Genomic DNA, 22,857 nt, shown 5'->3' with positions numbered 1-22,857 from the left:
GGCCTCATTTGTTTTCTCATGCTTCTTTAGGTGGTAGTGTTTGACTACAACACAACATTCCAAGTGGTGGTTGCTCTATGATTAGAGCATCTCTAGAGGAGATGCTCTAACTTGCCTAGTATACTGCTTGGCTCTCTTTCAAATTAAAAGGAAGTATTGCGTCAGACGTTCATGAATCCAGATATCTTCTGCTCATGACCTTGACCTCTTTTGTACTAATTCTGATACCAAAATGCTTTATATTTCATTTGGGATTCTTGGATTCATTTCCTCTTGTGTGCTTTCCTTCTTCACCCAGCTGCAAAAGCCCTATTATAAAGAAGCTGAAGCTTTTTTTAGTAAAATGACACAGTCAGCCAAAGAGAATATTTGTTTCTTAGTTGGCTAGTATTGTTTTCAAAGTGAAATACATCTTTGCAGGGCCTCATTTTAGAAAAAATAGACAAGCACAGTTCCAGCACCCTAATCAATAACTTCTGCCTGAGTGTGCTTCTCCTTACAATTATCAACATCATCTTGCATCTTAAAAGTTCACCTGGAGTTATGCAGACACTAAATCTTATTGGTAGTCCAGTACTTCAGGTTCTGCATAGATGTCATACAAACTTTTGCTCTTCCATCTTTCCTGCCATCAAAATCTTTGCATAGGTGAAACCAGTACTCTTAGATTTAGAAGATAGTCTCTTTCTCAATGATATTTGAGTTTGAAGTCATTACGATGTGGATGACTTTTGATGATCTTGCTTAAACATGTAGGATATATTTAGGGAATAAGTTTAAAGTGAAGAATTGATTTATGTGCCTGAGGACTTGGTAGTAATGGAGTGGGGAAGAATGAATGACCAGACTATCACAAAAAGAAAAGGTCTGGGAGATGTTGTGTCAACATTAGCTTTACAGTTTTCCATCATGTAAAGTAGAAAAAAGAGAGAGCTTTAACTGGTACCCCAGAGAATTAGGCTGAAAAGCTGCATAGATAAAAGGCCTGCTAAAGGTAGGCAGTAAAACAAGCATAACTTTTCTAAATGCTCATTTCATGAAATAAGGATAACAAGAAGTGATATATCTTTTTTTTTAATAAAGTTGGAAGTGTAGAACAGTTGTTTTAAATTTTGCTGAATTGTTCATGTTGTGTACTTATTAATGTTAGTTTGTTTATGCGTTAAATATCTCTACTCATGATGCAGTCGCTACCTATGGAATAACAAAGTTTAAAAGTTCAAGTGATAACACATTTATGGCATACGCTGGGGTAGAGAAAAACTGGTATAGCTAACTAATGTTTAGATATCTTATTACAAAATTTATTAAACTTACACTTATAATCAATAATCTAAATTAATATACCAGCCAGACATGTTTTAATGCTGAGGTAAAAACAATTGGATGCATGATCTGGTGAAAATATTGGTGAAGTAACCCGGAATGAGAATACATTGAATTGGTAAACCAGGCTTTAATGGCTACTGCGCAGATGCAGTGGCGTGTTTGCTTTCATAGCTCAATACCTAGTTTATTCAGAGTTGAGAAACTCCTTTGGAACTGATAAGACAAGAAGGCACGTTTTCCTGATTTGCTCTATAAAATTAAGCCCAAAACACTGAGATCTACTCAATGTCTTGTAAAACAGCGTCATCAGAACTGATGCGTTTCTAAGATATCTGTAAGAAAGGAAGAAATTGTAAATGAAACCACATTTTGATAGTTGTCTCCCTGGTTACAAGGCGTATAATTCTATTTAATTGATGCGCTAATGTACATTTGCTTTATTTGCTAATGAAGCTTCCACTTCCACCTAGAAGAGTCTCAAATCAATTGCAAGTTAATTTATTTAAAACATGAGAAATGGAATTCATCATTCTCTAACATTAAAAAAAAACCCATGAATTTTATGCTAAAGATATAGTTGTCTTAAACATGTCTTCACAGGATCCTCCTGGTTTAAAAAAAAAGGCTTTATAGAATTGAAGAACAGTCTGATTCTCATTGCTGATGAAAATTTATCTTTTAAAGATGAAGAAGAAACATTGAAGATAAAATAAATAAATACCCAACCAAACACAAACAAAACAATTACCAAAAAAATCCAAACACCAAAATTATTTGCTAGCTGGTTGATTAGGGCAGTAGTCTCTTAAAAATACAGAAACTTTTTAGTCCATAAAATAGCATTTTTGAGCCATATTAAGACAAACAGAATTAGTTTTTCATTCTTTTCAGATTTTAATAGTTTTTAATAGTTTTTAAGAACTATAAAATATATGCAGAGCAAGTATAAAATTCTCTGATGATGATAGTTTTGCCGTTATAATTCAGTAGTGGTGGTCAGTTTATTACAGGTAAGAAATTCAATCAGTTAAGTAAAGCAAAGCAGTTCTCTTTGTCCTCCCTCAGTTTTCTCTGAGGAATACACTCCCAATCTTCCCCTGCAAGCCTACCAAATGAATGAGTTTTTTGGCATGATGATAAGGCACTAAGCATGTGGGTTATTGTAGTTCAGGAAGTTCCAGGGCCATAGTGAACTGTCCCTCAACATGTAGCAGATGAATTCAGTCTTGAAAGACTAACTTATAGTCATGCTTATAGTAGATAGAGCCTTATTCACTGAAATGAAGCTAAGATGCACAAAAACAATTGCTGGGAAGTAGTACAATAACAATGAGACAGATGTTATTGATAGAAGTGTTTGTGCCTTTTTTCATATTTTGAAAGTGATCCAGCATTGTTCTGAAAAAAATTCTTCCATTAGAAGGTATTTTAGTGCTGCTTTAACCGTTACAGGAAATGAGAGACTGCTTTTAGCTTCTAAAGTATTCAAAGTGAAAAAATATGGAAATAATGGTGCTCTAATACTTGCAAGAGTTGGAATAGGTATTAAGTCAAAGCCAACTTAGCCCTTAATGGTCCTTGCTTTTGTCTTTTATATACTTGATCAATGAAGAAAGAGTGAACACTCTTGTCAGTAAGGCTGACTCCTGATACAAAAGAATTATTCTAGTGCCTCAGGTCAGCGTACAAGCTGTGATTTTTAAGAGAAGCCAATGCATGTATTGTGAAAGGAGATTTTCAGTGGGAAACATGATGAAAGCTGAAAATAATTACTCAAATTTTAAATTTGGGGCAAGAAAGTGGTTGTATGAGGGTAGAGTCGGAGAACATTATGTGGGAGGCATTTTCCTTCTATTGTGTAGATCAGCACCAGAGGTAGTCAAGGAGAATGTATTAGGCAATTTAGTTTTTGAGCACCAGCTAAGTGTAAGATATCAGCAGACCAGTTTCTGCAACAAAACAAGCCGTGGAGGTTTGTAATCATCGACTTGGAGATTCACATGAAGTAGGGTGAAGGGATTTGTAAAAAGGTCATTAAACTGGTGACAAATCTTTGTGAGATACATTTAGAAATAGTGAAGGAGAACACTGTTTGTGAAAAAGATAAAATAGAAAAGATTGGACTATTGGGTAATTAATGAGGGTAAGTGTCGTGGTTAAAGTCCAGGCCGTAAATTAGAACCACGTAGTCTACTTCCCCCCCACCCTTTCTTCCCCCCACTCCTGGAAGGACGGCGAGCAGAATCGAAAGAATGCAACTCCCGTGGGTTGAGATAAGAACAGTTTAATAACTAAGGTATAACACAAATCACTACTGCTACCACCAATAATAATAATAATAATGATAAAGGAAATAACAAGGGAAGAGAATACAACACCTCACCGACCGATACCTCGCCCCCACCCTGCAGTGATCCAGCCCTTCTGGGGAACTCTCAGTTCTACATCCTGGGCATGATGTGCTGTGGTATGGAATACCTCTTTGGCTAGTTTGGGTCAGGTGTCCTGTCCCTGCTTCCTCCCGGCTTCCCCTCCTCCCTGGCAGAGCATGAGACTCACAAAGTCCTTGATCAGGGTAAACATTCTGACCAGCAACTGAAAATATTGGCTTTATCAGTCCTATTCCCAGGCTGAAAGTCAAAACCACAGCGCTGCACCAGCTACTAAGAAGGAGAAAAAGTGACTGCTGCTGCTGAACCCAGGACAGTATATATAATTTATTTATTTATTCATTTACAGATTAAATGATTGTATCATTTACAAAAACAAGAACTAATTCCAAAAATGGAAATGGTCATGTTTTGAAACTAGTCTGTATCTATGATGCTGGCGTAGGGAGAGCTGCTTTTTCTGATAGATGTTTCTATGAAGCGAATATCCATTATGCCATGGATCTAGCTCTTTAGTAAGTTACAGGGAGGGTTGGCTTGTTAAAAAAATATTTAGTACATTAACTGTATGTGGTTTCTAAATGTTCAGAGGTAGCGAATTTGGGGTATCTAGTATGTAAAGAATCACTTGATTGGAAACTATTGCACTGAAGGCAAACTTTGCAATAGTGTGGGCTGGATGTAGCTTCTAACCAGAGAACTGCTTGCTGGCTAACTCAACTCATTTGATTCCTGCTCCAGTTATTAGTTAGGAATTGAGGAATATATTTGGCTTCTGAACTTTCCAAACTGGTTTAAGAACCATTGATTCAAATAATCATTTGAATCAGTGTATGGAGAGTTCTATGATGATACAATATTGGCTGTTTTCAGTATTTCCATTTACTTTTGCAGTTACTCAGTTTCTTCACAGTATTGCTGTCTGTCTGAATATTGTAAATTATAACATTGTGATTTTGTGATAAGACTTGGGCATTTTGACAGATGTGGAGTTGTTTTTGGAAGCGATATAACCTACCATGCCCAAACTAGATTTTAAACAGCATAAATATTATTGTTTGTAGCTATTGTGCACATTGCTGTGCTATACCTGCCCATTTTTCCAGATGCAGATCTGTGCAAACATTGAAGTTGCCTAGAAATAGAAAAGAAACATGCAGTAAATAATCCTACCACAGAAAGCTTCATCTCCTGCTTTATTCCATTTTCCCCTGTGTATAATGCGTGCAAACAAAAGCCATTGATAATGTTGCAAGTTCAAACACTTAAAAGCTATAAAATGACAATTTATAGTGCAGTTATAAGCTATTTCAGTAGCTCTCAAGCTGCACCTTGCCTGGATAATTCCTCTGATCTGAAATCTGCCTTCTTTCCTCTGGTTCTCCATTGAAAGTGCAGGCTGAGGACTGGATGCATGGCCAGAGACCCAGCAGACTCCTGGGCTCACATTCTTCACTGGAAAAAAGTGGTAGCAGAAAGCAGGCAGTGGCAGCTACTGGTGAAGGAGTTAATTTGTCCTTCAATCCTCCCCTTTTGGCCTAGGTTAGAGTATCTCAAGTAAACGGGGCAGCTGAAAGCAAAGTGATCTGTTCTTCTGGCAGCAGCGTGCTACCTCCTCCTGAAGATCTGCAAGAAAATTGCCTCCAGTGCAAGACTGGTACCATTAGAACTTGCAGCTGATTGTTAAGTAACTGAAAGCTATTAACAGATTAAAGGCTGTACATGTTGCGCTAACCATCATTTTGTTTCTACAGCCCATGGTTTTTTTGGGCAAGGCTTTTAGTATCCTATGTCCATGCTTGTAGTTGCTCTTCTGTGAAGCAGCAGAACATCTGTTTTCCAGACTCTGTTCCTTGACCTGTTTGGTGCAAGCGACCAGCGTAGACCATGAAACTCCCTTCAGATGAATGAAAATTTCATTTTAGTTCGATTTCTTGATTGCTTCTGTACCAGATGGGCCATGTCCAGTACTGCAGTGTGATTGTGGAAAGAATTGTGGGTTTGTGGATTTTTCCTTTTTTTGATAAAGAAGACCTGAGTCTTCAGGGGAGCTTGATATGCTTCTGTCTGAATATGTCATAGAATTAGGCATGGAATATTTAATGCATTTAAAGTGTTTTCATTTTTACTGGAACTCAAATTGATTTCAAGCCAATTGTTGCTGAAGATGCTTATTTTCTTCTTTCGGGAGTAGATCAATCATTAACAGCCAATGAGAGGGGGTTTGTTTGTTTTTCCCTGGTGTGTAGAGAGCTTTCCAGGAACATGTGAAGAAGTGGATTGGATGTCTTTCAAGAAAATACATATATTGAAAACAGACTTCTTTATATGTGATTGCCTTTCTTTGGGATAGCTAAAGTTTAAACTCTGTGTGTCATATTTCTAATGTACTTACCATCATATACTGAATGGTTGCTGGGTCAGGCTCAGCTACTGGAAGAATCTGTTATTTCCTGCCAAGTAATTTTTCAACAGAAACTACTGGATATCAGAAAAGGTTTCACTGTATAGGGAAGCTATTCTTAGGAAAAAGAGTAATGATTTGGTGTCAGGAGCTTGTTGGGGGTTTTTTTGTTGTTTTGGTTTGGGGTTTGGTTGGGTACTTTTGGTGAGAAGGGAAAACAATGGATGCTCCAAGATGTTATCTGAGACATTCTGGTCGAATTCAAGACAAAAGAGACTGAACTTGTCTGTCCATTCTCTTCATGCTCCTGTCCCCTTCCCCAAAATAACTAAAGATGTTCAAAGGCTGGTTATTTCCAATACTGAAAAATGAGCTGTTAGCAATTAGAGCAGCTGAATATCTATGGTTTCAGGTTGTAGTTATCTAGATACTAGACAGTATTTTTTTCCTTCTTACAGGCATCTGAGACCATCTGAGTAACAGGACAGAATCATGCTTGGTATGATTGAAAGTATAAAAACTGCACTCTAGAGTTACATGAATACACTGTGTTCTGTTTTGTGTTATGTTTTTTCCTTGAGATTTCTATTTCTGTAACAGAATATCATCCAGTCTCTACCTTAGGTAGGAGAAAGCTGAAGGAGTTTACATGCTTGCAATTAATAACATGGTCTTAAGAAGTTTCCCTCACAAATTCTTTTTAAGTATCTTGTTTAAATTTTTCAGAAAATACAACCTAAGTCCCAAGTTCTAATTATTTTTCCATATATAAATATTTATTTAAATATTTATTTATAGTAGGTTTATTGATGTTTTGTGGAAAAGCTTTAAGGAGGCCTTTTCTGCTACTGCCAGACAACACGTCATTTTTTGTTATTGCTTGCATATATATACTATTGTGCAATTTACCATTAGCAAAATGCAAATGTGTGATAGGTAAACTCGGGTCTGCCAGCAACAGAAAAAGTACAGGATGTTTACAATAGATTGTTCTTCTTGAGCAGGGTGTTCCAGCTGGAATACAGAATACGTTAAATGGATCATAGAGGCATGTATGTTTTATGAGTATGTCGTGGTTTAAGCCCAGGCTGTAAATCAGAACCACGAAGTCCACTTCCCCCCCCACCTTTCTTCCCTCCGCTCCTGGAGGAACGGGGAGGAGAATCAAAAGAATGCAGCTCCCACGGGTTGAGATAAGAACAGTTTAATAACTAAGGTATAACACAAATCACTACTGCTACCACTAATAGTAATAATGATAAAGGAAATAACAAGGAAGAGAATACAACCGCTCACCAACCGGTACCTCACCCCCCACCCTGCCATGATCCAGCCCTTCCGGGGACTCTCAGTTCTACATCCTGGGCATGACGTGCTGTGGTATGGAATACCTCTTTGGCTAGTTTGGGTCAGGTGTCCTGTCCCTGCTTCCTCCCGGCTTCTCCTCCTCCCTGGCAGAGCATGAGACTCTCAAAGTCCTTGGTCAGGGTAAACATTCTGACCAGCAACTGAAAACATCAGCTTTATCAGTATTATTCCCAAGGTCGAAAGTCAAAACACAGCACTGCACCCGTAGAAAAAATGACTGCTACTGCTGAACCCAGGACAGTATCCACCCCTTATTCCATACCATTCACGTCATGCTCAGATCCCACATTTTCAATATACCATCACTTGTAACAGTCTTTCAGAGCAGGAGAGGCCCATTGCAAAGTCCACCCCTCGATCATGAGACCATCTCTATGTTGCATCTCTGCCCTGATGGCCTGAAGTGCCATGGGCCCATCAGGCTCAAAATAATTCACCCTCCCCTGCAGCAGTTTCTGCAACTTGTCGTTGAGAACTCCATACAGCTGCCTTCCATCTCCGATGCTTCCAAAGGACTGGAGGGGCCCAGTGGATTAGATACTCGTCCATACTGTCCCACACACCGTGACACTCATGACTGTCCAGCCCTGGGGAAAACCTCTCGGTCCCCCTGTATTGTCTAAACCCAGACAAGACCCAAACCTGACTCTGCTTAACTCTCGGGATCAGACAAAATGGTCGTGGGTAGAACACACTCTGTGTGTGTGCCAACATGCTGATCCCCATCACAATCAGCAGGCAGGTCCCAAGGGTACCCAAAGGCCATTCAAAACCTTCAGAACTCTCAAATGCTGCTGCTGTACTTATCACTGGGGCTGGTGTAGCTGTTGTGCTTGCAGGCTCTCTCACCACCAGCTTCTCTTTTTCTGAGTCCAGATCTTCCTCCTCTGCCTTGCTGGAAAGTGCTGCGGGGTCTCCTGCATCCTCCTGCGGCTCAGGCTCACGGGGCTCGGCGGGCGGCTGCTGGGGGATGCTCTCGGCCGCCGCGGGGCTGGGCTCGGCCGTGGGGCTCGGCTCCTCCGCCGCCTCCTCCCGCTGCTCGGCAGCCGCCTCCTTCCCCTCCTCGGCAGCCGCCTCCTTCCCGGCCTCCGGCCCCGCTCCCGCCGCCGCTTGGTCCCCGGGGCCACTCTCCCGGGCCGCTTCGGCCGCCGCCGGCTCCCGGGGCCGCTCCCCCTCGGCTCCCCGCAGCCTCACAAAAACGGACGCGAGGACGAGGGCCAGGACAGTGAAGAGCAGCGGGACAGCCAGGTACAAGTCCACAGCCACGTCCATCCCGCCCTGCTGCCGGAGCCCGCCCGTATTACAAGTCATTACCATAAAGTACAATGAAACAAGAACCTTAGCCCAAGGCCGACACTTGATAAACACTAACACAGCAAATACCGGCTCCAAGCAAGCTACGACATACAGAAACTGTGACATCAAAAAGAACAACTTTGAGAGCCCATAAATCAGCATTGTGCCTCAGTCAGATCTGTTGTTATCTCAACCCTTCCTGCCCCACGTTGGGCGCCAAAAAGAGCTGTCGTGGTTTAAGCCCAGGCTGTAAATCAGAACCACGAAGTCCACTTCCCCCCCCACCTTTCTTCCCTCCGCTCCTGGAGGAACGGGGAGGAGAATCAAAAGAATGCAGCTCCCACGGGTTGAGATAAGAACAGTTTAATAACTAAGGTATAACACAAATCACTACTGCTACCACTAATAGTAATAATGATAAAGGAAATAACAAGGAAGAGAATACAACCGCTCACCAACCGGTACCTCACCCCCCACCCTGCCATGATCCAGCCCTTCCGGGGACTCTCAGTTCTACATCCTGGGCATGACGTGCTGTGGTATGGAATACCTCTTTGGCTAGTTTGGGTCAGGTGTCCTGTCCCTGCTTCCTCCCGGCTTCTCCTCCTCCCTGGCAGAGCATGAGACTCTCAAAGTCCTTGGTCAGGGTAAACATTCTGACCAGCAACTGAAAACATCAGCTTTATCAGTATTATTCCCAAGGTCGAAAGTCAAAACACAGCACTGCACCCGTAGAAAAAATGACTGCTACTGCTGAACCCAGGACAGAGTATCATACCTAAACTAACAACAAAGTACTGCATATAAATGTTATTAAATGAAAGGGTTCAGCTTGACTATCCCCTACTGATTGTGGCTTTTCTGAGGAAGAACTACATCTCTCAAAGAAAATACCTGGTTTATAGTACAAAACACAAGTTTTTGATGTAACTTACTCTGTATAACACTTTATTGTAATGCCTGATGGGGGTGGGAAGGAAAAATCACAGTACACTAGAATAGACTTTTTGGCATGAGATCAGTCAGACCTTTATTAAAGATTACAAACAAGTTCCTCCTTTGCTGAAAAATGGATACAACCTTTGTTTAAAAAAAAAAAAAAAAAAAAAAAAAAGGTTTATTTACTTAATGCTTTTAAAAGGAATAACAGCCATAAATTCATCAAACATGAAACATTCTGCAAAATTCTCTAGGCATAATCTATCTCAGAGAGTACTGCATTATTCTCAGGTTGATGTCAGGCACCGACAATGAAATGACACCTTTGCGCAAATGACAGAGATGGCTGTCCTGAAAAAACCTCTACTGACATTATTCTCAGCCCAGAAACTTTACACTTTTAAGTATTTGCTGAGGGACAGGTGATGCAGTTTCCTTAGCTGTTTAGAGGGAGAAGGAAATAAGAGATAGCAGGGAAGTCATAAAACAAACATTGCATCTCAATAGTATGAGTGCTTACAACATCTTAAGATTTCATCAAAATAAGCTGCTAGAAAAATACTGTGGGGCAAATGGTGCTGAATCCAGTACAAGGTGGCCTTTTGTCTTCATAGATCAAGGAGACTTCTGTGTCCAATGTAAGATGAGAGGAAAAAAAACAAAGCAATGGTTGGGGAATTAGTCTGCTGTTTAAAAAGGGGTTATGCTAATTTGAAAGAATATGAATAGAAAAATTTTGTTTTCATTTCAATCAAAGGAAATCAACCTTCTGTGTGTAAAACTGCTAGAGACTGGGAACATTTTCTTGTGACCTTTTTAAAAAAGCAAATAACCTTGAACACTGAGCATTGCAGATTCTTCAGTGTAGCAATTACGTACAATTAAGAAATTTTTAGCAAAACATTGGGTGAGTAGTTAAACCACCACTCTCAATGCAGACTTAGGTTTGAAAGCTTGCAGCCTGAAGCCTTCTCCTTGAATGTTTCAGTTAATTTTGTTTCAAGCACTGCTTGTTTTTATAGTTCTAGAATTGAGTTGCCTTGTTAGTCAGTGTGCTTCACAAAAAGAAACTACATCTTTGCTGTTCCTGTGTTCCAGGTGCCCTGTAACCTTTCGTTTGCAATACAAATTGAGAGTCAGTGCTGTACAACATTTTAAAGTTAGCTTTAACAAATTTTAAACCAGCTGTTAGTTGTTAGGAAATAGTGTGATACATCATCCTCTACATGGTATAAATATACACATCATTTGAGGTCTATCCTATCAAGCAATAATTTCATGGAAGAATGACTGAAAGGGTGAGCTTGCAAAGTGAGCAAAAATGGAAGTCCTCAAGGCTAAAATGTTTTAATGGAACCTAGGCTTATATTTGAATAAGGGGCAAAAAGAGGGTAAGATTTTTGCCCTTCTAAGCAGTGAACTTCTGCAGTGTTCTAACAGAACATTTTCATCCTCCTGAGAATGTGAATAATGTAAAATCTCCAGTAAGTAGTGATCTTCATCTTGGCATCTTTGCGCAATGTAAGAAATGGTCTTTCTGAATTTCCATGAATCACAAATCATAATTTATAATAGTCGTGGCTGTAATAAATTTTCCTCAAATATTTCATGTCATAATTCCCTTTTGAAAATTAGATAAATGAGAGGGAGCATTTCTTTCTTAAAATTGAAATATGTCCTTTCTTAATAGCTTTTGTTTTATGTTTGCATGCTTTAGTCCTTGACCGCTCATAAATTTTCATCATTTAACAGAAATACATCATCTGTGAGCTTTTTAGAAGGATAGCTCATTATTTCTTTTAAGTCTTGCTAAGCAAGAAAGTCCTGTCTTAAATGTCAAATGCTGTTCTGAATAATGGTTGAATGTTGTAAATATACTGATTTTATGTCTTTTTATCCAGCAATAAAATTGGCAATCAGTAATCAGTATTTGGTCATAATCTTCCTCATGAAGTGCTCAACTGTTCTTTTTTTTTCCACATTATCCACAATATATCTGTATTTATCAACCAGAAGTTATTCTCTCCCATTAAGCAAAACTTTACTGCATTGTTATATGAAAACTGTTTTTATTGCTTCATAGTTTTTGGCGTTGCTTCACTGGAAGATTAAGTATTTTGACTAGTGGATTTTAGAAGTCTGGGTATGTCTCAGTTTGTCCCAGAGGCCTTGGTTACAGGAGCACTTGGGTTGACAAAGAGTTGTTGAAACAAGTTTGTTGTTTGGATTGTAAATATAATTTTTTGCCCCTTTTTTTTTTTCCTTATTAAGTAAGTTTACCAGAAGAGCATACCTGAAGATCTAATACATATCCAAAAGGTACTACAATATTTACAGTACATGAAAAAAGCATTGAATATCTGATCTAATTCATAGGAAACAAATTCAGAAAAGCCCTAATTATTTTGTATATTTAATTTTCTGTATTTGTCACCTGCTTTCTAATGTGTATACAGTTTCTGAATTTTAGACACTGATTATATAAATTTTCTTCAACAGGAATGCAGCTTTTATTAGTAATTGTGTGTTTATGTATTACTGAGTATGCTGTTGCAGAACAAGGCTGTGGCAGTTGCTGTTGTAATACATCCCAAATTAATTTGGACTGCAGTTCTTTCTTCTGCAGCATTTTTCAGGCATTATTGTTAGAAAATGTAATTTGGCAGTGAACAGTTTCAAAAATAGTAAAATCACTTCAAATTTTGTATCTTTTCTGTTAGACAAGTATTTTGATATCAGTGCCCCCAAAAGTAAAGTTTTAAAAGCATTTATAATTATGTGTTCAGTTGCATGAAGTTTGAATAAATGTAATGATGAATCTCTGGCAGTTTTACAGAAGTCTGTGTATATTTCAGGGTCCACAAAAGCTTCTTGTTGTAGAAGCTTTATAAAATGCCTGCTTTTTGTTTCATAAATACTAAGCATTGAAACTCTGTGTGACTGAGTTCTGTGATAAGGAATCAAAGGAGCTTTTTGATGATAAATTTTCCTCTTTATTAATTATTTGTAAGATAAACTTATGAATAAAGCAAGAATTTTGTATTTGCACAACCACAGATTTACGCATGTAGTTGCTGTTACTTTTACAAAGTGCTCCTCTACTTTCTACTTGAGTAAATAACATAGGTAAGCCCAGTCCAGTTTGGGCCATACACCTGCTAAAGTCTTAGAAGCATTGTAATAGTAAGATGAGATAGCAGGATTGTTTTCCCTACGGAAGTGATTTTATTTCTCACCGTCTTTGTCTCCAACACTTTATTTCCAAGCTGCTGAACAATTACAGCTGTGTCTTTTTGCCATCAGGCACTTCAATGCCTGACCCAGAAGCCAAGAGCCACCAAGGCTGTCCCAAAACTGGTGCCCATACTTTGGCACTTAGAAAAGGTATACAGGTTGTGTAAGTAAAGGCAGATGCCCGGAGTTGGCCATTTGTAAAACCTGTATTATCTATGTAATTTTTAATCCAAGATTAATATGCTAATTTGTTGTTTCAGTGTTGTGCAGTTTTTCATGAGGCTTTCCTTCTCCCTTTCCTTCTTGAGGATGTACTTAAATTTTGACATACTCCTAGTATACTTTTATCAAATGGAGGGCTAGGATGATAGGTGTTCAGCAAGTACAATAGGTTCACTGCTATGTAGTTTGTAATTTTCATAAGATCAGAAAGCAGAACAAAAAAGGGGCAAATGTGTTAGTTTTGACATCTGAAGGGAAAACTATGTTTATGGTATATGCTAGTATATACTTACCTTCTAAGCCTAAGCATGGGTCACGAGTGGCCTAAATAGGTGACTGAAAAGCTAAGCAGGTGGAGGGTTGATCTCTTTACTTTCTTGTATAGGATAGAAGAGGATGTTGGTGCTCAGGTGTAGTACTGGAAATGGGACAAAGCAGAGGAAAATAATAGATATGGGTACAGAAATGATGGTATTTTCTTTATCTTTGAGTACATTAAAATTCATTTGCATTAGGTATTATTTGGCAAATGTTATGAGCAAATTATAACCTGCAGTCATAGATGCAGATGCTGAAGCTTGGCTTTATCATATGAAGAAGGAAAATATTAACAAGGCTGCACAGTTGCTGAAGATTTGTTGACTTTTGCTAAATAAACCTACCTACAGAGCACATGGCGAACAGGAGAATTATTGGAAGAAGCACAGAGCTAAGGAGCTAGAATACAAGAGCAGTAGAGTTGTGACATCAACTTGCTGATTATAAAACATACAGAGGTAATGGACAGAAACAGAGGAAGGATAAGGAAAACGGAAATAGGTAGTTAGGCAGAGTGTGGAGAGGTCAAGCTGATTTCTGGGATTTTCAGAAGGAGTCTTCAGACTTTGGAGAAATTGAAGAGGAAGGACCCGAGAATTACAAGAACATGTTGTGTGTCTGGAGTTCGTGTTAGAAAAGACTGAAAGGTACTTTTCCATTCATCCTCTCTGTCTTCCTGGAATTAAGGTACCAGTTGGGTACCATGGCGATAGAGGCAAAGTGTAGGATCAGTTTCATTTGGCATAAATCAAGCTAAACCCATACTAAATATGGTGAACACCTGTAATAAGTGGGACATCTTAGAGTTGTTAGAGGAGAAGGGCAAAAAATGCCACACTCAACATCTTATTCAGGGTTAAGTGATAGAAAAACATTGTGGTTAACGGCTGTTGAGAGCATTTGTGTAGAAAGGACTCTTGGGTGATTGGTCATCACTGGAGTCCCAGAGGGATTAACTAGGGATTGAGTCTGGCAAACTGACAAGATCTCTAAACTTGAGAAGCAGGAGAAGACTACAAAAAAACTTGTCTAATCCTCCTGCCTACAAAATCACAAAGAGGAACATCAACTGTACCAGGATAAATCAAAGGAAGATGCTAACAAGGTTAGAAATGGTGGTACTGATAAGAGCACAGCAAGTAATCAGGTACTAAAATAGTAAAAACTAATATTTTTGATAGGGGTTGGTCAGTGGGAAACAGCTGGATGCCTGGTCAACAGTGAGACAGGGCAGGCCATTAAAATAAACTGTCTGTGATTATTGATGCAGTCTGTGAAACAATATTTTGTGCAGATGAAAAGTATTGTGGAGCAGTTGTGACTGGAGCACTAAAATTGGGAATGCTGTTGTTGGAAGAGATAGATATAAGGAAAAATGGTGCAGTTGCACTGTAAATTACTGATATGGAAGGCTGGGAAGAAGTGAGATGAAATACCATGGATAAAATGCTGCCTATGGATCAAGACTGTTTTGAACGAGATGTTTTACTGGGGCCATCGATGTTAAGTTTGAATATGGACAGGCCTATCTTCAGTGTTATTGAGGGGAGAGATGAATAAAATAGTTGCTGCACAAACAAAAGTGGGATGCTGTTTTCAAGAAGTTTTTTTTATAAGTAATGAGTATCTTGCTCTTTTCAGAAGATGGGTTTGGTTTGGTTTTTTGTTTGTTCTGTTGGTTGGTTGTTTATTTCCCCTCAATAAGCTTGGCTTCGGATGTATATTGTTACAGTTTTACATAGTAAGGGACATTTTTTTGAGAAAGTAAGTAAACTGTTCCATCCAGAATAAAGAGGGTGAGAATAGAAAGAAGGATGGGAAGGTCTGCATTTATCTACCTCAAAGGCAAAAAGTAGTTGGTGATTATATTTTAACAAAGGGATGATACTTCGGACCTGTTGGATGAATAACAAATTTAAAAGCTGTATTATGAGCTGGTTGAGAAAACAAATAGCATTATGTCGTAACGAAAGTGACATCTCTGACAAGAAACCATAAGGATGTGATTGTACTCAGTCTCTGGAAATACTGAGATAGGGTCTGTCTAAAAAGCAAAAGCTCTTAACTGTTGTCAGCCATTGAAGAAAAGGACAGTTAAAAATGTGGAGACGATAAAGAGTTTTAAATTCAGGCAGGCTCAAAATCAAAGCTGATACTATCAGGACCATACTGATGTTACACATGTGTTGAACATAGAAGTGAAGCAAGGATATGCAATGAGAATGCATATATGGAAAAGTCATCCAAGGTGGAAAAAATTGTTTACAAACTTCATGTGCTCAAGTCATGGATAATAACCATCTGAGTTTGATTAATAGAATGTTTAGACTGAGGTTGATTAGTAAAGCGGTAAAACCTCTGTGATCATTTCAAATTAACACGGTATACAAATATCAAGCACAGGCTACCAATTGTACTACTTAATCTTGACCAAAGATTTGAGTATGAGGTGGGGAGAATGAATCCTAGTTCCTAGAGCTGTCTTCTCCCACTTTCATGTGGCAATAATGTAGTCGTTGTTCATGGTATAAAATTCATCAAAACCATCTATGGTTTTGCTGTTTCCAGGGGGGATTAATGAATCTCTCAGTACTGTGTTTTTTGAAGAAGTCATTATCCATGGCAGCTCAAGCCTTGAGGAAAGTGTGCGTAAGGTGGTGGTGGTGATCTGTTAAGCTTGATGTTTTTAAATTTGCGTATGGAAGAACTCGTGTGGAGTTGTGACTTTTAGTTGACTTCTGCTGTATTTCTGTTTTAAAACTTCCAAGACAGAAATTTGAGGCTTGAGTTAAACTAAGACACCAAAATCTTTCCACCATGTTGCAACTATTTGGTATTTACAGAGAATTTTTTTTACATGGCATTTATGTTGAAGATTATTAATGAAAAAGAATGCTTATTTGGCAGTGTTTCCTTGTTCACTTTAATGATTTGTTGTTCTGTGATTAGATATTAGCTGTGTAGTAGGGCTAGGATTCTCATTTTCCTACCATTATACAACCCAAATTTTACTTCTTGAGTGTAATTCAGAAACATGGAATTCAGCAATTTTTAGTAACTTATTTTCTATACTTCAGGAGTAGGCAGAGTTATCAGCTTATTTTTTCAACATACACGAGAGCGCATAAACAATGGATTTTAATGATGTCTTTTATTAGCATTTACTCTTTTTTAGGGAATGTGCAATATTCATATGTTCTACCTAAATTTGCAGGGTTTTTTGGAACTCAGAACAGAGTACAGTGTTTTGGGAACGGGGAGAATTTTACTTGCTAATAGTCATATTCTCCTGCAACATGTCATTTTCATTAGGCTTTTCTGCTTAGGAGGTGTAGAAAAGATACTGCCACAAATTTTCCAATGAAATATGTTGCCTTTGAAAAACTTGTTTATTGAAATACAGTTTTCCTTTTGGAACAATAGAAATAATTTTTTTAAAAAGCTGAACCAGGAGCAAAATGTATTGATTGACTTAAAACATTTTCTGCCTTTCATCTCCCTGTTCTCCTCAAAAATTCTGCAGGACATTTTTAGGATTTTCTGGCTTTGAGCAATTCTTATTTTTAGATTTTCCAACTGCAGTTTACTACTTTGTCTGGTCTTGTAAAATGATTACACAAGGAATTGGAGAATTTTTCAGTTTAATTTTTGTTGCAACAGAATATAGAAAAATGTGCTTCTGCATAACATGAGAACATTTCAACAGAATTGAAATTGCAAAATATGATTTGTTATATGGTTCATAGTAAAGTAAAATCTGTAATTAAATAGTATTACCTTTAAGATTTTATTTGAATCTGACTGCTTTTGGATTGCTTGGAGCTGTGTAAAGGAATATGATTTTATTAGTCTGTCCCTGTACTTGCTATAAATTTTCTTGGGATAGGTTTCTGGATAATCTCTAGGAACAGGTCTCTGGAGATAATTTTATGAAAGAGAATAAGATTGAATATTTTAAATATTAGCATCAATTAGGAGGTTAAGCGCTGATTTAAAGACTGTATTATTGCTGTGTGTTGTGATTTTTCTTTTCCTTATTAAACACAGCCACCTGATAAATCTCATTAACATTCCTAGCAGTTACAAGATGCTTAACTGTTTAAATCACATAACTGATTATTTTATTTTACACAACTATTATTTCCAGTATTGATATAGGTTGGCTAGCCAAATGTTGGATTTAGAAAAAAAGAGAAAGAAGTGAGCCTCTCCAATTTTCTCTTTTGTTTGGGAGTCTTTGCCTTCATTTTCCATGCTGAGAAAATGCTGAGAACCTGTTTAGCTCCTTCTATAAATCTTAAACTGAGTTATATGTGAGACTTCGGTGAGCGAATCATGTAAAAGCAAATAATTTAATATTCCCTTATTTATATCTCTGGTGTTAAATTGCTAGCTTAGTGATGACTAGCATTGAAGAGGGTTCTCCCTAATCTTGAAATTTCGAACCAACTTTCTGACCGTAGCTACCTTTAGTATTTTATCCTTCTTGCTATTGAATTTTGATGTAATAACTTCCTTGTGGATTTTCAGAGAAAAAGTTACTGCTGAAGCTGCTGCACTTTTGCTATGTGAAAGTTACCATTCTCTTTCAAAGAGCTTTAGAAGTAACCACTTCAACAATCCAAAGCTCCACCAAAAGAAAAACAAGGCACCTGAATTGTACTTCAAGTCACAATAATTCAATATTAGAGCTGTGTTTCCAAAAGCATGGTTCACTATAATGTGTTTGTCTTTCTCTTTTTAGTAAGAATTTTTATGCCTAATGCACATCAATACTGTCTTATGGAAAAGCTAGCTAAAGGATTGAAATGCAGTAGGCAAGGTCATTTTAATATTTGACACAGTGTTACTTTGCAAGTATTGTTTGAGGATTGTAAATTTGATTCTTTTTACTGTTACATGCACTTTGAAATTTTAATATTTTCCAAGCTTTTTTGTTATTATCTATAATAAAGTTTTAGCATACATTTTTATTAGATTTTCTTACATGAGGTAATAAAAACACTATAGTGTAAGCTTACTGGTGTTTAGTGTATCTTTTAATATAATTTCTCCAGTATGTCAAGGATACTTAAAATCCTGAACGTTTTGAATTTTATTTTTTTCAGGTTCATTAAGTCTTAAGAAAATACTAAATCAGAATATACTTTGCATTTACCAGGCACTTGCAGATCAGTTTGAAGATGTGAATACGTCAGTATCTGAACGCATGAAGATTTTCTACTGCTGTCAGGTGCCTCCACATTGGGCCATACAGGTGTGAAGCAATCCCATTTCAAGCTTTACTTTAAAAGTCTGTGATTCTTTTTATTTTTCATACTGCATGACTCCAAAGTTAAAGGACTGTGATAAGATCTTGAGTTGAAACACTGTAGAAATAAAGACATAACGTAAAACACACCAGGTTTTTCTGCAGAGAACTTCAGGGAATCCATTCAGGGTCACCAAGAACGTCGCAGAGGTTCACTGTATGGGATCTCATAGCATAATTAGGTATCCTTATACAGAATGCTCTAATTTGTTTGTGCAAACCGAACTGTATGTTTGTCACACATAGTAAATAAGTTATCCTTTCTTCAAAGATGAAACCTATATGGGATTTTAATTTCCTTTTAAAAAACAAACAAGACCAAAGACAACTTTTCAAAGTCATGAAAACGTACCTTGTTTATTTTTAAATTAAAAAGATAACTCATTTATTTTCATAAGCAGACTGAAATAATAGTAGAATGTGAAATAACAAAGAGGCTGCCATATCTGTGATGAAAACTCAACTAGGAATTTGAACCTGAACTCAAACACAACATTGATTTGACTGAAAAGTAGCACCTTTTGGCAGAGGCTATGTGGGCCAGTGATTCCTTACAAGTAGCTGACAAAGTCCTATTAGAGCCTTTATATGTGTTTTTTCACAGGTACAGATTGCTATGGCACAGTGTTTTTAGAAGAGGCTTTAATGCCCTCCTTCAGCCTCTGTTTCCCACACAGCATTGACAACCTCCTGCTGCAGCTGCTCTCCAGCACATGGGCCATGTGGCTTGTTTAAGGGGTGGGAGTTCAGCTCTGTCAGTTCCTCCTTGCTATGTCTGCTTCTATTTTTTGCATTACATCATAAAGTAGTTCAGAGTAATTAAGCTACTGACATGAACAAAAGTAAAATCAAAACATTTACTGTTCTACTGATGGTTTCTTTGGGCTTTTTTGAAGTATTTACATTGTTTGAGGCTTTCAGCTTGAAGTTTCAAGAGAATAATTCCATATTCTCTGGTACTTGATGTCAGAAATGCCTCTAACATCTTTTAAAGATGTAAAAAGTATTTACAGTATTTTTTGAGTTACTTGGATTTCTTATTTTCCCAGCGTCAGCTTGCAAGCTTACTCTTTGAGCTGGGATGCATCAGCTCTGCCTTACAGATATTTGAGGAGCTGGAAATGTGGAAAGATGCAGTAATCTGCTATGAAAGAGCAGGACAGCATGGAAAGGTAAGAAAACATTATTTTTACAGCTTGTCTTGAAATAGGGTCTGGATTATGAAGGACTGTCTGGCTTCAGCTGTCCATTCAGAAAAGACTTTCACTTCTACACTGGTATCATGAGGAAAGCCCATTTAGAAAAAATGGGCGCGTGACGTGTCAGTCTGTCATAAACTGTGAGTGCCAATAAAAAAAATACATATTTGGGATAATGACCTCACGAAGTAGAAATTGGTAAATAAGAAATAAGAAACAAGAAGGCTGTGGTAGTGATTCTTGAAAATATTGAAGGAAAACTAAGTTAACTTGCTGCATGTGCATGGCGGCATTTCAAGAAGGCTCTTGTTCTGTCTGGTGCAGTCGCTCACACACAAGGACTCTAACAGGAACTTAAACTATCAAGTATTGCTTTCAGAATTTATGTGGCTTTCAAAAATACTCATTTTCAGACAAAAATATGGTGGGGTTTTGAGGGGGTTTTTTCCCTTCCCTTTTCTTTCTTTCTGTTTGTTATATGGTAGCAGTAAATGTACGAATGTGCCTTTATGATACCATAAGCACAAATACTATGCTTAAACTAATTTAAGCTTATAGAATAGAGAGCTGTAACTTCAATTAACTGAAAAAAGGCAGGAATTCTTATACTTACATGTTTTTTGTAATTATCATGCACCAATGCCTAGATTTTGGTCATTATAAACTGACAAATACATCTTGCTGGCAAATTTTGTGTCACATTATGCATGCCGTATGCTAATATCCCAGTCTTTTTTGGTACAGTGGAGAAATAGAGGTCAATACTTTCCATTTCCTGGAAGTGCATTCTGTCCTTGTTACATTCACAAACTGCCCTTAGGGAGTTATGAAAATGGCACTTGGAGAATAGGACAGGATATCTGACACAGGAAACTGCTTAGAAATGCTTTCAGAATGAGGGTTTGTGCTGTGCTTTGAAAAGTAGAAAATGCTAAGTACTAAGTGACAGAAGTGCTGGGAAAAAAGCTAGCTTCAGGCCAGAAAAGTCAGAAAATTAGAAACATGTAGCTGTACACCAAGGGGAGTCACTGTGCTCCTTACCAGAAAGCTTTCAGATCATGAACTGTTTGTATTTATCAAAAAATGTTTTTACGTTTTTAAACATGGTAGTTATTGTTTTAGAAGCACATGAGAATCTACTAGAGTGATACGTTTTTCAGTGGGTGTTCATGTCATTGAAGACCTTAGCATACCTGCCCAAAAGAACAAATTCTGCTAAATAAAATTCTGCATGTTTTTCACTCACAAATGCTTTTATATATAAACCCTGGATTTAAACACTGAAGAATCTAATAAAACAGCCAGATATCAGCAATATCAATATGTCTGATGAGTACATACACATCAAAGTATGTTCCTGCCTCCTACTTTTCGGTTATGCACTGACAAAGAAACAGAGCATGTAAATAAGGCTCCACATTATGCACTTGGGAGATACACGATTCGCTCAGTTACAACACAGCTGTGTAGCAGTACAAATTTTACATAGTAATTTGTCACTGACATTTAGCAAACTTTTTTGTGGATCTTTTGTTAGATAATGGCTCTGTGCTCACTTGTAAGAGCTCAGAAGCTTGCCTTTAAATTGAGAAAATTCTTCCTAGAGGCAGAGTCAAGTAGTGCTATACTGATTAGTGCATAAGCTCAATCAAGAACTTGACTAACTTCCACTACATATCCTAACAGGCAAAGAAGGCAGGTAAGGACTCCTACGTGTACCTACAAAATTGAGAAAGAGGAGTAAATGGATAGATAGATCAAGGTCAAGTCTGTAGTAAGTAATGAACAAGCATCACCTTTTATTTAAAATAGAGCCCTCTTTACTGACTGGGGATACTTGTGAAGTGCTGCCTGTTTAATTCCCATACTAACCATAGTAGTCTAGAAAGCAAGACAACAGCCTAAATCTTCACTTTCAGATCATCTGACTTTTGAATTGAGTATTGAACTCCATCCATTCTGGCACAGACCATTCTATGAAAAGCATTGTTGTTCTGATTACATCTGTTTCAGTCAGCAAGAGTTATACAGTTTGAGATTGTGGTTTGGTTTTGGGTTTTTTTTATTTTGTTGGGGTTTTTATATTTTTAGATAAATGTGATTGATCATTTTCTTATCAAAACTTACATAATTTAGATATAATTTTTAGTTATAAAGCATGCTGATTGATCACTATCTGTTTAATGGGTAATAATAAACCTCTAGTGGTTATATTTTATTTTATGTATATGGCATGACCTATGTGGAAATGGTTCTTGATGATATTTTTTGTTGTTAAGATTTGTGGTTTTTTTAAAGGACCAGGGCTCTTATCAGCTTGTGCCCTTCTTCTGTTTTATCTGTATGCTGAAATATTTATGTTGGCAACAAAGTCTTGTAAGCTTAGACCAGAGAATATGATGAGTTTATGCTCTTAAATGTGAAATACAAGTACTGTATAGTTAGCTTTCTAGTCTAGTGTATGATTAGTACTAGGCACTGCCACAACGTGGGAATCTGAGCTTGGGAGTGCCCTACAGAGGAAGAGCCAAAGAAGCAACATGCAGTGCACTTTTCACCTCATAGCTGCTGTTTACACAGCAGCATTTCAATCTTTTTTCTTTATCTAAAGGGGGAAAATTACCTTTTGGTGCCTAATGTGGTTCCTGCACACATTAAAGCACCCCGTTCTCTCTGATCTAGAAAAAATTATCTTAAAGATCTATTATTAATATGTCATAGCAACTCATGGAGGCAGAGAAGGGGAAGTAAACTGCCTGTTAATGAAACCCTCTGCAAGTGCAGTTTGTCTTGTTAGGTGAGTTTTTTTAGTGCTTTGACAAGATTAATTCTAAATTTTAAGTAATG

General features: G+C 37.7%; 2 protein-coding genes across 2 annotated transcripts in view; one reads left to right on the top strand and one right to left on the bottom strand.

The window, feature by feature from the left end:
- TTC27 (tetratricopeptide repeat domain 27) overlaps positions 1-22,857 on the top strand; it is a gene marked incomplete at its 3' end in the record, with an annotated part of 120,567 nt that overhangs the window by 72,648 nt on the left and 25,062 nt on the right. The window contains exons 11-12 of the mRNA XM_080614541.1: positions 18,662-18,757; positions 19,861-19,983. Of these exons, the coding sequence (XP_080470667.1) occupies positions 18,662-18,757; positions 19,861-19,983 (219 nt within the window). The remainder of the gene's footprint in view (positions 1-18,661; positions 18,758-19,860; positions 19,984-22,857) is intronic.
- Positions 1,163-8,763, bottom strand: LOC308220509 (uncharacterized protein; the record flags this gene model as incomplete). Its single annotated transcript, XM_080616546.1, has 2 exons — positions 1,163-1,194; positions 8,265-8,763. 2 exons carry the CDS (start codon positions 8,761-8,763, stop codon positions 1,163-1,165), a joined length of 531 nt encoding a protein of 176 aa, XP_080472672.1.

Source organism: Psittacula echo (genome assembly GCF_963264785.1).
Source record: "Psittacula echo genome assembly, chromosome: 4".
Taxonomy (NCBI): domain Eukaryota; kingdom Metazoa; phylum Chordata; class Aves; order Psittaciformes; family Psittacidae; genus Psittacula; species Psittacula echo.
Note: the sequence above shows the minus strand (reverse complement) of the source record. Positions and strands in the feature narration are given on the sequence as shown.